At 41.0% G+C, this 15,136-nt stretch overlaps 1 protein-coding gene across 1 annotated transcript in view; it reads right to left on the reverse strand.

Annotated features, from left to right (window-relative positions):
- The window catches only part of LOC310959159 (uncharacterized protein), a 36,053-nt gene extending 21,167 nt beyond the window's left edge, over window positions 1-14,886 (reverse strand). Inside the window, exons 1-2 of the mRNA XM_083930407.1 lie at window positions 14,782-14,886; window positions 8,932-9,007 (exon numbers count right to left, since the gene is read on the reverse strand). Coding sequence (XP_083786533.1) covers window positions 8,932-9,007; window positions 14,782-14,803 — 98 coding nt within the window. The 5' untranslated portion in view covers window positions 14,804-14,886. The remainder of the gene's footprint in view (window positions 1-8,931; window positions 9,008-14,781) is intronic.
- Window positions 14,887-15,136: the final 250 nt, after the last annotated feature.

The raw sequence follows: 15,136 nt of genomic DNA on the forward strand, positions 1-15,136 counted from the left end.
GCGTGTGAAGTTCCCTAGACTATGACTGGATTTTTCTAAGGGTTTTCAGAGATACTATGTGGTGAAAGTCACTTTTGAACAATTGTTAGCATGGTTCATATTTTTCACTGAGCCTGGAGAGGCAGGTTGCTCCCCTAAGCTGACTGACTGTCTAAATGCAAGTCCATATTGATTGTCCTTCCTCTGGCATTTCACACAGCTTTGCTGAGGACACATTGAATGTGTTATAAGCCATTAAGGGCCTTAGGCCTAAAATCTCACCTGTCTAACTAAAAAATATTGATATATTGTGCTTTAAACTTATTTTTTGACTTAGTCGCTAGGTGTGTACTGATGCTGTATGTGTTGTGTGAATGAGAGAGAGAGAGCTTGTGTGAGTGTGTTTGTTTATGTGTCTAAGAACAGTACACTCTCCATACTGTACTGGGGAGCATGTGTCTGTGTATGGTTGAATCTGTGTGTGCTTGTGAGTAAGTGCATGTGTCTAGTTTGTGTGTGTGTGTGTGTGTGTGTGTGTGTGTGTGTGTGTGTGTGTGTGTGTGTGTGTGTGTGTGTGTGTGTGTGTGTGTGTACACAGGCTCGTCCTCTTGCTGCCCCCGGGGGTTCAGAGCCTATTTCCTGTTGTGCCTTGTGATAAGTTTCCCTGTCAGATCCTCCCAGCACCACTATATTTCTGATAAGCTCCACTGCTAGTTTTCCCGACCTCTGGCACAGAGATCAATTTGAGATTGATTCAGAATGCCCTGCTGGGCCAAGCTGGAAGATCAATTTGAGATGGATTGTTCACGCCAGGGGGCCAATGACACGCAGTGCAGTGCTCACTTGCTTTCCCTCCATTGCTTTCTTCACCCACACTCTCTCCTGTTATTTCTTTCTCTCTCTCTCTGCATTTTTCTTTCCTATCTACCCCTCTCCCTTTCATTTGTTTCACACTGTACTGTTGTTGCACTGAATTACATCCTCTTCCGCAACAATCGTCATTCATGCCTCTTTTTTCTCCCTCTCCCACCTCCTTCCTTTACTTTTCTCTTCCCAGCATTAAGAGGACAGCAGGGATAGAGATGACTTCATTAGCAGAGGGACCAACCCCTGTAGAATGATAAGCCTGCAGGACAGGAGAGATAACTCATATTGCTTAGTAATGCACACAGTCATAGAGTATATGGATTGAAACACACACACACACATTCTGAAAAGGATAGAAAAATATTTTCATTTTCTCAGTTATGCGATCGTGGTCATTCTTGCCATGATGCCCAGAGCTACTGGTGTCACAGCTGACTCATGACCATGAGCTCTCTCTCTCTCTCTCTCTCTCTCTCTCTCTCTCTCTCTCTCTCTCTCTCTCTCTCTCTCTCTCTCTCTCTCTCTCTCTCTCTCTCTCTCTCTCTCTCTCTCTCTCTCTCTCTCTCTCTCTCTCTCTCTCTCTCTCTCTCTCTCTCTCTCTCTCTCTCTCTCTCTCTCTCTCTCTCTCTCTCTCTCTCTCTCTCTCGCGCGCGCGCACTCTCTCTCTCTCGCGCGCGCTCTCTCTCACTCTCTCTATCTCCTATCTTCAGTTGTTCTGTGCTGTCTCAAAACCTGTATCAGTGGTCTTGAAACCAGCAGGTGCACTCTCCCTTCTCTGCACACAGTGACCTTTTCCACAGCAGTACATCCACCTCCGACTGCACTGACCTTTACCTACAATACACACCCAGTCATCTCTCTTCCAGGAATGGATTGCAGGCAACACATCATCTGTGCATCTCAGAAAGCCAACAAAGAGCAGATGGAAAAGCTGGACAGGAAAACGGAAATTGCAGTGACAGTGTAAAATTGATGCTGAAGTGGAAGAGGAGGGCGACAGGGTTTTGATGAGTAGTTAGTGGGCTGTTATTTTGCCATGGTCTGCCTTAGCCAAACACTTTCTTGCCAATGCTGGTCACTCACTTGCTCACTTAGTGTTGAGGCAGGGCGAAATGCAATATAGTCTACAAATGGAGATAAGGGCATACAGTAGCTATGTTTCCATTCAACTGTCAACGGAAATGTCATCAATACGTTATGGGAATATCCAAGAGGATATTGAGAGGCAACAGCTGGTCAGTCATGTGAGTTAAATGACACACCAACCCTATTTCTAAAAAGGCAAAAGCCCCCTCAAGCGAGTGTAAAAACTTTAATGCGCATTTGATTAAGTTTTATGTCATGCTACCATTTCCATAAAGCTTTTCTAACGGTAAATGGACTTGTACTTATATAGCGCCTTTCTAGTCTGCTGACTACTCAAGGCGCTTTCACACTACTTGTCGCATTCACACAGATGGCAGTGGCCATCTACATACCATTTAATCTAAGCATTCACACCACATTCAACACACCCATGCGCAGCACAGGGAGCAATTCGGGGTTCAGTGTCTTGCCCAAGGACACTTCGACATGTGGTCCGGGGGAGCTGGGGATCAAACAACCAATCTCTCGAATGGAGGACGACCCACTCTACCAGTGAGCCACAGCCACCTACAAATTGTCATAATGCAAATCTTCAAAATGCACATTAATATTGGTTTATGGACACATAGTCTCTGCCAAACAGTTTACATGGAACCTTTGAAAGAATTTAATTAAAGGTAGTAAGTGTATTGTTTAGCAAAATTTGGATGCTTTACACACATCTTCAACCAAGCAGCACAGAAGATCTATACAACACTAAAGTTTAATCATATACTGTAAGACGCTTGTGCAAAATGTTGTCATAATTAGTAGGAATTCTTGAGTTATAGACAAAAATGTGTTTTGTGAGGTTACAGTGACCTTGACCTTTGAACTCCAAAATCGAATCAGTTCATCCTTGAGTCCAAGTGAACGTCTGTGCCAAATTTGAAGAAAATCTGGTGGCACTCCTTAGATATTGCGTCACAAGAATGGGACACACATGTGACCTGGACCTTTGACCTTCAAAATGTAATTACTTCATCCTTCAGTCCAAGTGGACATTTGTGCCAAATTTCAACAAAATCCATCAAGGTGTTCTTGAGATATTGCGTTCATGAGAATGGGACAGTCAGACATGATGTCACAGTGACCTTGACCTTTTACCTTTTATCTCCAAGATTGAATCAATTCATCATTGAGTTCAAGTGGACATTTGTGCCAAATTTGAAGAAAATCTTGAGATATCGTGTTCACAAGATCGGTTTGGAAGGACAACCCGAAGAAACATAATGCCTGTGGCCAAGGCTGTCACTGGAGAGAGTTACGTTCAAATCCTGTCTTTCTCTCCTCAACACATCTGGTCAGTGTTGTGTAAAGTGGAGGCGCTGTCATGAGTGTTAGTTTCGGAAAGTTACAACAAATTGTAATTATCGCCCTAGGCCTAGAACTCTCTCTGCACTTCATTTCATTTAATTGTACTGAGGTGCGGATACAAACAGAACGGCCTTGCTACTAGATATCAGAAAACAAATTATAAATACTTGATTATACTTAATTTTACCCCATAGAGAATCTCTGGAAAATCCTTAGCACAAAAGTAATGGCTAAGAAACCCACTACAGCTACTGAACTGTGGAAGAGACTGAAGAAGAACGGACCAAGATCAAACCAGAGCAGTGTGAGAAACTAGTGATGTCCTGTGGGCGCAGATGTACTGAAGTCATTCAGAGCTGTGGCCTCTACACTTCCTATTCATTTTTGAATCTTATAGCCCAAAGAAAACATTGTTTAAATCTTCTCTTTTGACAGAATGGTTACTGTTCCCTAATTTTGCTAACACAAACAAGCGCTCGGTTATTTAAATAAACTAGTACAGCCGTGGTATAGCCACAACTGATATTCTATCAAATTCTGAAGAATAAAAAATAACAGTATTTCAGAATAAATCAAGTATTTATGATGTGTTCTATAATTTTGTGCTTTTCAATATACAACAAATGAACAACTGAAATCAAAGTCATGCTGCAGTAGTTTTTTAATTCATCAGTTGATTATATATATATAAAACAATCAAATAGCAAATACATGCTGCAATGAATTCTTGCCAAGTCAGCAAACACGGGACAGTTACGTTTATGCCATGTAAGGAAATTAATGTGGTAGCCTGCAGGATGGTTACCTTACCCTTCATAGAGGCACACAGCCCCAGCCATGAGCTCACACACTAGACTCCTGCATATATCAGGAGCAACGTGTGCACAGTTCATCATCATAACCTGAATTCCACATTGGGAAAATGGTAGAGGGTGGTGGAAGATCTAGCATTATGCATCTATTTTAAATATTTTTATTCATGTGATTTTTACAAACAAAAACAGGCTTTTCCTCTAATTAACCATACATACATATATGACTCCTATCTGCATATCTGTGGCTCTGCACATAATGCAACCCACTCTTTTTAGATGTTTATAACTATAAATTTTTTAAGTGATGATCAGGATGTTGTGCCTACAGATTAAGCTGTAGGTGAGTGTCATAACAGTAGGCAGTCAGCTGTGTTGTGACAATCAGAGTGATGTCACAGAAATATGTCCGTTAATAAGAGGTGAACCTCAACATTGCTTTCTTCATTGCAGATTGTCTCCATTTGCCCTTTGCTTTTTTACAGCTTGCGGTGGTTTTTACAAATGTCAGCCAGCCAAGCCTCAGGCTAGACACACTTATACAATCTGACAAAATATGTTACGAGCGTTGCATGAGGACAAATAAGATTGAGGAAGACGACTATAAATACACTCAGTAAAAATGCTGATTGCTGATATATTCCCAATACTGCCATACTGCTTTTAAAAAACCTTTGAAGGGTTATTCAGGTTTATTATCATTTCTGTCTTAATTGTCATAGTTTTTGTAATTACACTCATCAAACTAATAGCTGAGATAGAGACATAAATATAGCAAAGGCTGATAAATTAAGAAAGAAGCAGTCAGGAAACGGCATAGCTAAGGCAACTGTGATAGATGTTTAGACAATTGACGTTTGTATTTTACCTGTTCAGCTTTGTCTTCTCTTCCAAATACGTTTGACTTTTCTGTTTAAAAAACATGTATGATGATCTGACTGTTCGTTCTTATTGCCCCGTCCGACTTCTTTTTAGTTATCAAAGCAATTAAGATGGTGAGTACAATGTTACCATTATTGCCCAAACCATAACAATAAAGACCCAAGTTGTAATAAACCAGTATAGTCTTTTTAGTTGCCCACTTATGCGACCCATTTCCTGTCACATCCTCACCCATTCATTTTAATATCTGCCATCACATTAACCTTTTAGATGTGTCACACTGTTTATCACACATAACAGATAGGACATCCTCACCCACTGCTCCTGGCATCTGCAGACTTTATACCCTAATGCCTCCACCTCTCCAGCCCCTGTCTCTTTGAGCCTATATGACAGATGGGCTCGCAGCATCACTGCCATAATTCAAACTCCTCTATGACCAGCCCTTCTGATAATTAAAACAGATGAGAGAATTTTAAAGCATGGAGAAAGCACACAAAAATACCTGAGACCAGATGCTCAATTTTCTCCGCCACTTGGTGTTCAGGCCAGTCCCCTCTTAATTGAGATGCAAAATGGAGCAGATAATAAAATGAGCGGTGACCTGAACGCAGGCCGGAATTTTCCATAGAGAAAGCTACGACCACACAGCCACAAACTAAGGACCAGTGCCTGAGGATTCATCAACATCATTACTGTCATTTTGCTCTGTCTCTTCTGTAACAGTAACAGGGCTGAGAGACAAAAAAAATTGCTTAACTACAAGAGGCCTTTTGTCCTGGTTTACCCCTACAGCTAGCTAAGTAATTACATAATTGTACACACACACACACACACACACACACACACACACACACACACACACACACACACACACACACACACACACACACCTCTGGGACACTTTGTCTGGCACCTGAGCCTCCGTTTACAGGCTACACAGTACAGTGAGCTTTTGTAGTAGTGCAGTAGAGCACACAGAGGCCACAGCGACAACAGCATCTGGGTTGTGATGTGATTCACTGCTGGGACTCACAGAGCTAGAGGGCACATGTGACAGTCAGAAAGCACGCTAAATGATTACAAAATTTGTATATTGTCAGGGTCATTCTGGAGCAAATGGCTTGGGGGTAGAAATATGTCTACCCCCAGGCCAGTGGGAGGAGAGGAAGAGAAGGAAATAAAAAATATGCCAGCTATCATGAGACAAAACATGAGCTGGACTGCATCGAGACATATCTAATGAAAAGCTTTAATTGGCTTTAACTGTAGATATTAGGAAAACATTTGTTTTTTTAGCTAAATCTTTAATCTAGAACCAGGATGGTGTTTCATGAGCATATTACACTGCTTTAATGTCTTAGACATAGGTTGAAAAGTTTGCTCGCAGAGTAATCTAGGCCACGGGCAGCAGTGTTTGATAGCCGGCTCTGTGAGAACAGTGAGAGGAGGGAGGAGAGGGGGCACACTGTTGCCAGCAGCACAGAGCAGGATTATTACAGTCAGGACAGAAGGCATTCGGTGGCTGTCTCAACCATGATTCACATTTGTGATTTTAGCTATATTGTAGTTTCTATTAGTGTATATTATTAGTGTAAAACTATCATGTAGATTGATGTGATCAATCTACATGAATCTCTTCCCTGGAACTCAAAATCTACTTTGTTCAGGGGGAGATAAACAAATTTAGATGCTGTCTTCCAATAAAGATGGAGGCAAAACCATTTCAATATTTGTTTTCATGTTTGCAGTTCTGCACATAATTGTTTTCAGCCATGCTACTGGCATAGTTCTAGGGATGGCAGTGTTGGTGTGTCAACTATTTAATGGATTGCAATGAAATTTTGTACAGACATTTATGGTGTCGAACCGTAATAACTTTTGTAATCCTCTGACTTTTCCTCTAGTGCCTCCATGAGGCTGTGATTTATGTGTTTTACTTAAATATTTACATAACTATTGGATGGATGGTAATACAAGTTTGTACACACATTCATGCTGCCCTCAGGATGATTGGTAATTACTTTAGTGATCATCTGACTTTTTATCTAGTGCCACCATCTGGTTTTCTTTTGATTATAAAGCAGGTCTAAGGGCTATAAATACTGTATCAAAACTATCAAGTATGAGTATCAAAACATAATCCACAGAGAAATGCACACAGGCCGTATTCAGACACTGTGCCTTTAAATGAGCCATCACGACCTACTCAGAGCAGACTCTGCTGCTCTGGGAAGCGGGCTTAAGGAAACAGGCACTGTCATTTCATTAAAGTATTTAAACATGTTAGAGTTGAAAACCAAAATACAATTACAATCCTGAAAATGAGTATAAAATGGGAACTTTAATTTTAGTGACAGCCTTACTTGGTGCTTTGTGCTAATTAGCAAACACTTGCATGGAAACATGTTAGACAAAGATGGCGATCACGGTCATCTGCATGTAAGCTTTGTCATTGTGAGCATGTTAGCATGCTGATATTAGCATTTAGCTCAAAAGCAGTGCTGTGCCAAACTACAGTCTTACAGAGTCAGTAACCTGACTATATACTTAGTCTTGTTTTATTCTGTGTGCACAGGCTGGACAGGTTTTTCGGATGGATTTAGTTGTTGAATGTGTCCATAAACCTCAAATAGAGCTACAGTATCAGTGCTGGCTTCTACATGAATGACGGTGGAATGGTGGATGGTTGAATGGGCAAATAATGTTTGGGGGTTTTAAGGTTTAGAGATAGTCAGAGGGCGCCCAGGCAGACAGCTCGATTAACTGTAAGGAAATACTGGGGACATAATATATGATTTCCCATACAGCAATGTTTATACATAATACTGTATGCTATAGTATGATGAAACCTGCAGGGACAGGAAATTCAGCTGCCAGAGATGACAAAATAGTCTGTCAGTATTTATAGTGGAGCTGGAAAACCTATGTGGCGTCCCGGTTACGCAGATAATAATGAGATTTGGGACAAACAAGTTGGCATCAATATTATTACATATGCAAATATTCATTCCCAATTCTTGTTTGTATTCTTAACTTATTTTACATACTGGTGTCCTACGGTGGATATCCTGCAAACCATGGCAGTATTATTTATTATGTTTACCCCAGTCGCTTTAATGTGAGTATCTGTACTCTCACCATCTGCATTGCCAGCTAAAAGCCTGTGTGTACCTGTATTAGTGCAGCTATTCATGTTTGTTTTTTTTAATATGTGGAAGTGGAACTACAAATCTGTTTCTAGGAACCCAATAAATATATATAATTTTTTTGTAATAAATGTTGTCTCCTTTTTCATTTCTGATTAGGATATTTTCAAAGGGCCACTTCGATTGCTGTATGAAGGATGACAGAGCCAAAATCTAAAGCCTACAGAGCTGCAGCTAGGTAATAGATTCAGTTCAAGGAGAGAGTTGGGCTTAAGTGGTAATGAAGGCATGAATGAATTAAAAAAAAACCCACACTGTTGTCCCTCCCACTGCCCTTCATTCCGCACAGTTAATGTAAGTGTAACTGGACGGCGCTGTATTGAGCTGCCAGCAATAAACAGTAATCAGCTCAAGTCATATGTGTGCACTACATCAACACAGAGATTAAAACACTGACAGATTAGGTCATGAGGACAGCACCTCTGGCTAAAATCAATAGCATCTTACATACACAGCTAATAACAAATAATGCTGCATTGATTGCAAAGCTGAGGTGCAGCCATTGAGTTACAGACAAAGGACTGCAGCAAATAACAGAGCTCATGATTATGAGTATCTTAGAGTGTGGGGGGGCCATAGCGTGTGTGTCTGTGTGTGTGTGTGTGTGTGTGTGTGTGTGTGTGTGTGTGTGTGTGTGTGTGTGTGTGTGTGTGTGTGTGTGTGTGTGCGTGTGCGTGTGCGTGTGCGTGTGCGTGTGCGTGTGTGTGTGTGTGTGTGTGTGTTGGGGGGGTCATACTCACCCATACGTGGTGTTGCTGGCCCTCTTACTTGCTGCCCTGGAGCGGCTGGACTTCAACTCTGCACTCATGCTCATGTCTGTATGGATGAGCAACCAATTAACTTTGTACTGATGAAGAGCATCATAACACAGAAGAGGCACAAACCACACAAAGGGAAGAATATTATTCAAATTAAGATTAAATCCTCTATATTGTCCCTCTACATTCAACCTGCACCTGAGTTGACTCTATTTAAGCAAAATGAACATAAACTGTTGTAGTTGCTGTCATGATTTGACATGATAATGACTAAAGGGTCGACTAAGACCGACAGTGGCTGTTTTTCATCTATCATCCATCACTCTAAGTTGATTGCTTCTGCCACTCTGAGCCAGCTGTTCACCTCCATTTTTGTCTCCCGTCTGCAAGCTTACTTGGTGCAGCTTTAAACTAAACTCAGAAACTAGACCCCTTCTTCTCTCTGTCTTTGTACGTCTGTCTCTCCTGCAAACACCTCTGCAGACATGTTCCAATTAATAAAAAAAAAGCCATCTTGATTACAGGATATGCCAACAGCTCACTTCTCTCATGGTTGTGGCTCAGAACCAAAGGTGAGTGTAAAAGAGAGAAAAAGTGAAGAAGCAAAAAAAAGGGAGGAGAGGAGGCCGGTCTGACATGGACAGATGGGTGGTGAATGGAGTGTGACTGGGCCAGCTGCACATACACTCACACAGCGTGACTGTCAAATGGCTGGAAGCTACAATTAATTAAGTATGGGTTTGAATGTGTGAAAAGAAATTTAGACACGTGTATGGGCCTTTACGTCCAATAGCAGAAATAATTTCCTGACAGTTTTAGTCAAACAGTTACCTGCGGGATGGCTTCTCTGCAGCCAACTCTGGTAGTGAGGAACTGGCCCCTGCTGCTGACACTTTCACTCTACTTGCCTGAGCCATGCATGCATGAAAACCCAGAACACTACTACTGTGTTGTTGATATTCGGAACATAGACATGTTTGAATACCTCCTTAAAGTGACAATAATACAGGTATTTCAAAAGATGCATGAAAATGAACAAGCAGAGGCATCAATTGTTCATTTAAAATAACAGTTATTTCAACAGAAAGTTGCAGCCAGACCAGAAAAATTACAAAATTTACTATAAGCGATATCATATCCTTTGCAGATTTTATCGTAAACCCACTCTGATACGTATTTTTATATCATTTTGCTCACCTCTACAGGACTGCATACTTTTTAATATGCCAGTGTAATATTTTCATCTGACAGTAACTACATCATCCTCCACTAAGATGACTAAAGAGAAGAAGAATTTATTTGGGTTAGAAGCGATTGTGCGCCAGGGAACCAAACTGACTTTTATAATGTGTCTGCTGAGCAACATGACGACTGTATGATTGACTGCAAGGAGAAGCCATTACACAGGAAGAGGGAAGGAGGCCGCTGAGCACAGTCGTCTCGCTCTACGAGAGCAAAACCTCAGGGGGTAATCAGACTGTTATTTGGTAAACAAAATCCTATGTGCAACAATTAGCTTCTTCAGTACAGACTTCACACTCACACGAGCACACACACACACACAGATGTCCATTTCTATGTATTGATTACAGCTCTTACATTGTGGTGATTGGCTGTTTTGATAGTTGTCTTCAACTTAATTTGCACAGCTAATATTTAAATTAGAATGATGGCACATTGATGATTGCTATAATGCTGATTGCTATATTAAATGTGTTGCGGATGTTCTGTCGGCCGAAATGGGTTTTCTCAGGAGGGTGGCCGGAGTCTCCCTTAGAGATGGGTTGAAAAGTTCAGCCATCCGAGAGGAACTCGGAGTAGAGCCGCTGCTCCTTTGCATTGAAAGGAGCCAGTTGAGGTGGTTCGGTTATCTAGTAAGGTTGCCCCCTGGGCGCCTCCATAGGGAGGTGTTCCAGGCAAATCCAGCTTCGTAGGAGGCCTCGGGGAAGACCCAGGACTAGGTGGAGAGATCATATCTCCACACTGGCCTGGTAACACCTCGGGATCCTACAGTTAGAGCTGGTTAATGTGGCCCCGGAAAGGGAAGTTTGGGGTCCCCTGCTGGAGCTGCTGCCCCCGCGACCCGACCCCAGATAAGCGCCTGAAGATGACAGAGTGCGATTACAGATATCAGATCTATTGTTTGTGACCTGTGCCTTTGTTTTTATTATTATTAACTTGATTTAAACTGGAGTTTTATTTGGGTTAAGAGAAAAGTAAAAAAAACAATTAAACATTTTACTCTAACATACATAAACCACTAAAACCAAATGACCATTGAAATGGCAGCTTACAATAATGACAGCATGGAGCAGTCTATGGAGAACTGATTCATGATTACTGAAGGATTATTCTTCCATTCTATTGGTATGTTTTCCCAACACTGATGTTGTGATGCAACAAAAACAATACAGTGTATTATGGCCTGTATGGTAATGGAATCATTATCATAGGCATTATATCATAATATGGGGAGACATTATTCTCACTACAGATCAGTTGAATCAGTGACAAGCCAAGCAGCAATCTCTGGGGTCCGAAAATATGAAGCCATTGCTGAAGTGTCAAAGACTGCAGTTCATTGAATGGCCAATTGAGGCTGGCTCCAAATGTGAGTCAGTCCCCATAGACATTCATGTTAAAATGCCTAAATTTGTAGGAGAAATTTATGTTCACAGCCTGGTACAAAAAAACGGGTTTGGTCTCTATAGCTAATTTCCCTTTCATGACAACTGTCCTGGGAGTGAGTTTATTATCTGGCATACAGTACTGTACACCCCCTCTCTGATCTGGTAGTGTTAATTTAAACTAAAAATCTTTATTTTCTATGTGGCACAAATCTCTCGCCAGTAATCAGCATTCAGTCAAGTATATATATATATGAAGATCTTTTTTCCAAAACGAGATAAAAGCCATATTTAAAAAAAATTAGTTTGAGCCACTTTGGTGTATACAGAACCTATTCACTGCTTCATCAATGTTTCGTGCCAAATCGCTATATTTCCTTGTTTAAAATGGTCCGAAAGATGCAGTTCCTTTCCAAACCACGACAAGCGCCAAACCTATTTTTAGCCTAAATGCGATACGTCCTCTCGACCAATCAGAATTCAGTGAGCGTTCTATGCGATCCAACATGGCGGCGCTCTGAAGCGGGAGAGTTTTTTGTTTTGTCCGTCCGTTCAACATGTTCAGACTGAGCAATAAAACATTTTGACAAGATAAATTGAATATTAACCAAATGTGTGGGTCTGGGTAAAAAAAATGTTATTTTCCTGAAAACTATTAAAATGGATTTACAGCGTTTTGGAAAAGAGCTCCTCATATATATGTATGTATATAAAACTCAGCTATTTCAATTATAAATTTAAATTTGAAATTCTATTAATTAGGGGCATGGTGGGCCATCACAGGTGGCTAGCATTGACTGTAGGCTTCATTCGGCCCACCTCAGCTCCATCCACACTCTGCATCTTTACCCATTTTTGGATTAGCCAGCGACAGGCACTGCCAAGATGGCCACAGCCAGAGCCACCCACATTAAGCTTGACTTTGGCTCCTCAGTAAGCTCCATTAAGACCGACAGTCCATATTTAATACAGTCTGGGACAAGCCCAAAAGACTCCAGTACAGGTAGATCATAATTAATTAAACAGTTGTATAATAGACAGCATGTTTGTAAAATAGCAACAAAGGGCACAAGAGGATACATCAAGGTCAAATATGATTAGCTATAATGAGTTCTAAAGTCTCAGCGTCTGCCACGGTTTACGGTCTGTCACTGTGCTTTGTATCAACGGATGTCAGTGCGGGACTGTCAACTCATACCAAGCCAAAGTGAGAGCCGGCTTAACTAACTTAACTACCTGGAAACAAAATAACATAGTAATGACATGAAAAAGCTTTTCCTTTTCTAAATTTTTCTAAGCTCCAGAGGGGTATTGAAGACCTTGGTCAGTCAGTCAATATGTTTCCACCCTGCTGAAGTGGGCTTGAATTCTCTTCCAGCTCCAGGAAAGCTTTTCTGTCTGAAATTGCGCTTTTAACTCCCTGCATACACTGAACAGGCAACTTCTCTATCAGGGTAAATTAAGTGTTAATAAATTATTTTTCACATGACTGCTTATGATTCCAGTATGTAACCGTAAAACAAAAGAACGAAACATCAAGACAGTCATGGACAAACACACAAACACATTCACACACTCATACTGCCACTACCACTGTTTCCCACAGAATTTCATTCTTGCCATTTAGAAAAAAAAGCCACCATAATTGCCTTGAAACCTGTACTGACACACACCGAGAAAACATAGTTAAACATAGTAATGTGCATAAGATATGTAATCATATATAATAAACTGCTGTATGTTCTCTTAATCTGTGGACTTTGAAGTCACTGATGTGTGGGAGATGGGATAATAACAGGATCATGTAAAAAGATTTCTTTTTTAATGAAATGGGTTGAACCGTATGCTTAATTTTTAAACAGTTTAAATTCATCTCTAGATCACACAACTGATTTCAGAACAGAGCACAAATGCATGAGACGATGACTGACAAGTATTTTCAGTGGTATTTCAGAAAAAACAATGTTTTGTAATCATGCTTGCACATCTTACCTCAATTTCCCCCAAAAGACAAAAATAACAAAGCAATTATGACTGAACAGCTTTGTAACAATCATTTAATCTAAGGCAACTGGGACAGCAACGTTTATTTATTTTTAACTGGCTTTGGCAGATTTCAAGAAACTGTTTCATATCTCGGTAAAAAAATGAAGCTGCAGTTCTGTTCATTTTTGTATTGTACATTTCCCTTTAATCACGTAATTCTTGTAATTTTCTATTTACATATTCTGTGCATTTTGCTGATGTTTAAATAGATCAGGAAATAGCTTCTTTTCACCTTAATACCCACAAAACTTTTTACTTTCCTCAAAGTGAATTCATCAGACCACAGTCTGGCACCCTACACAAAGGGAAGGTCATTTGTCAAATGGGGATGTTAAAGCACAGCATGCATGCTTCATGCTGACGGGCTCTGCGCTCTGTCATGCTGCATCCTCTCCATTTCTGGTACTGCAAATGACCTAAGGTCCGAGCCAAGCAGCAACCATGAAGCTTTAGTTTCCATTCTCAGGGCTTAATGCAGAGTAATCACAGGTGTCAATGTCAACATAAAACGTGGATTATAACCTCAGATGAATAAAGCAAGAAAATTCCAGGAAGGTTGTTGTGAATAGTTGGCATGTTGAGAACGTGCTGGTGTTATAGAAAAATGGACGGAGTCTTTCAGCCTGTATTGAACTCTACTGAAGACTTCTCATCAGATAGCTCTGTGAGCAGAGTTCTGTTCCTGAACTAGTGTGGAAGTTGTGAGGAGATGCAGCAGCTCAGATTAGTCCATCACCAGACATATTAAAGCCTTCGATCGTTTCTGTTTTCAGAAGCCTTTTATTCCCAGACAGCAAGTGCTGACCTTGCCAATGTGAGAGACAGGTTTATTTGATCACATGTAGTGAGAGTAGGAAACATCACTTTTACATCTTAACCTCTAATATCCCACAGATCCTTTTCAAATCCACCAACTGAGTTGTTCGATGTGAAAGTATATATAAAGCCGTTAAAGACAGCTCTGAGGCAAAAGTGAAAAGAAGCCTTGGATTCAGTCTGATGGACTGAGGGAAAAGCAGAAGATGGGAGGGGAGAGCGAAAAACAGTGGACATACTGGAAAATACTGTTTCAGTGCTACATGCAAACATCTATTAACACATACACAAACACACACACACACACACACACACACATAGGGATAAACCCCTGTATACTCACATCTTGGGCTGAATAGGGTCATATCAGGGAGGCAAAACAACCAGGAAACTGAGACGAGAGAGGCTAGCTGAGGATCTACTGGCTTCTCTCTCACAACTCTCTCTCTATATGTCCTCCCTCCTGCTGTGTATGTGTGTGTGTGAGTATATTTGTGTGTGTGTGTGTGTGTCCTGTCTGCCGTTTAGCTAACTGCTGCTGTGATACTACAGAGTCAGTGACAAACCAGCTAGAGAAGCAGCAATGGAATGTACCAAGTATTTTCCTATGACAGGGGTGCACAGTGGTGTACTAGGCTGTTCCATGAGCAGCAGAACTGGCAGGAGGATTGGATGAGTGTGCAGCTGGTTTCCCCTCA

The sequence above is a fragment of the Echiichthys vipera genome (genome assembly GCF_963691815.1).
Source record: "Echiichthys vipera genome assembly, chromosome: 1".
Classification (NCBI taxonomy): Eukaryota; Metazoa; Chordata; class Actinopteri; order Perciformes; family Trachinidae; genus Echiichthys; species Echiichthys vipera.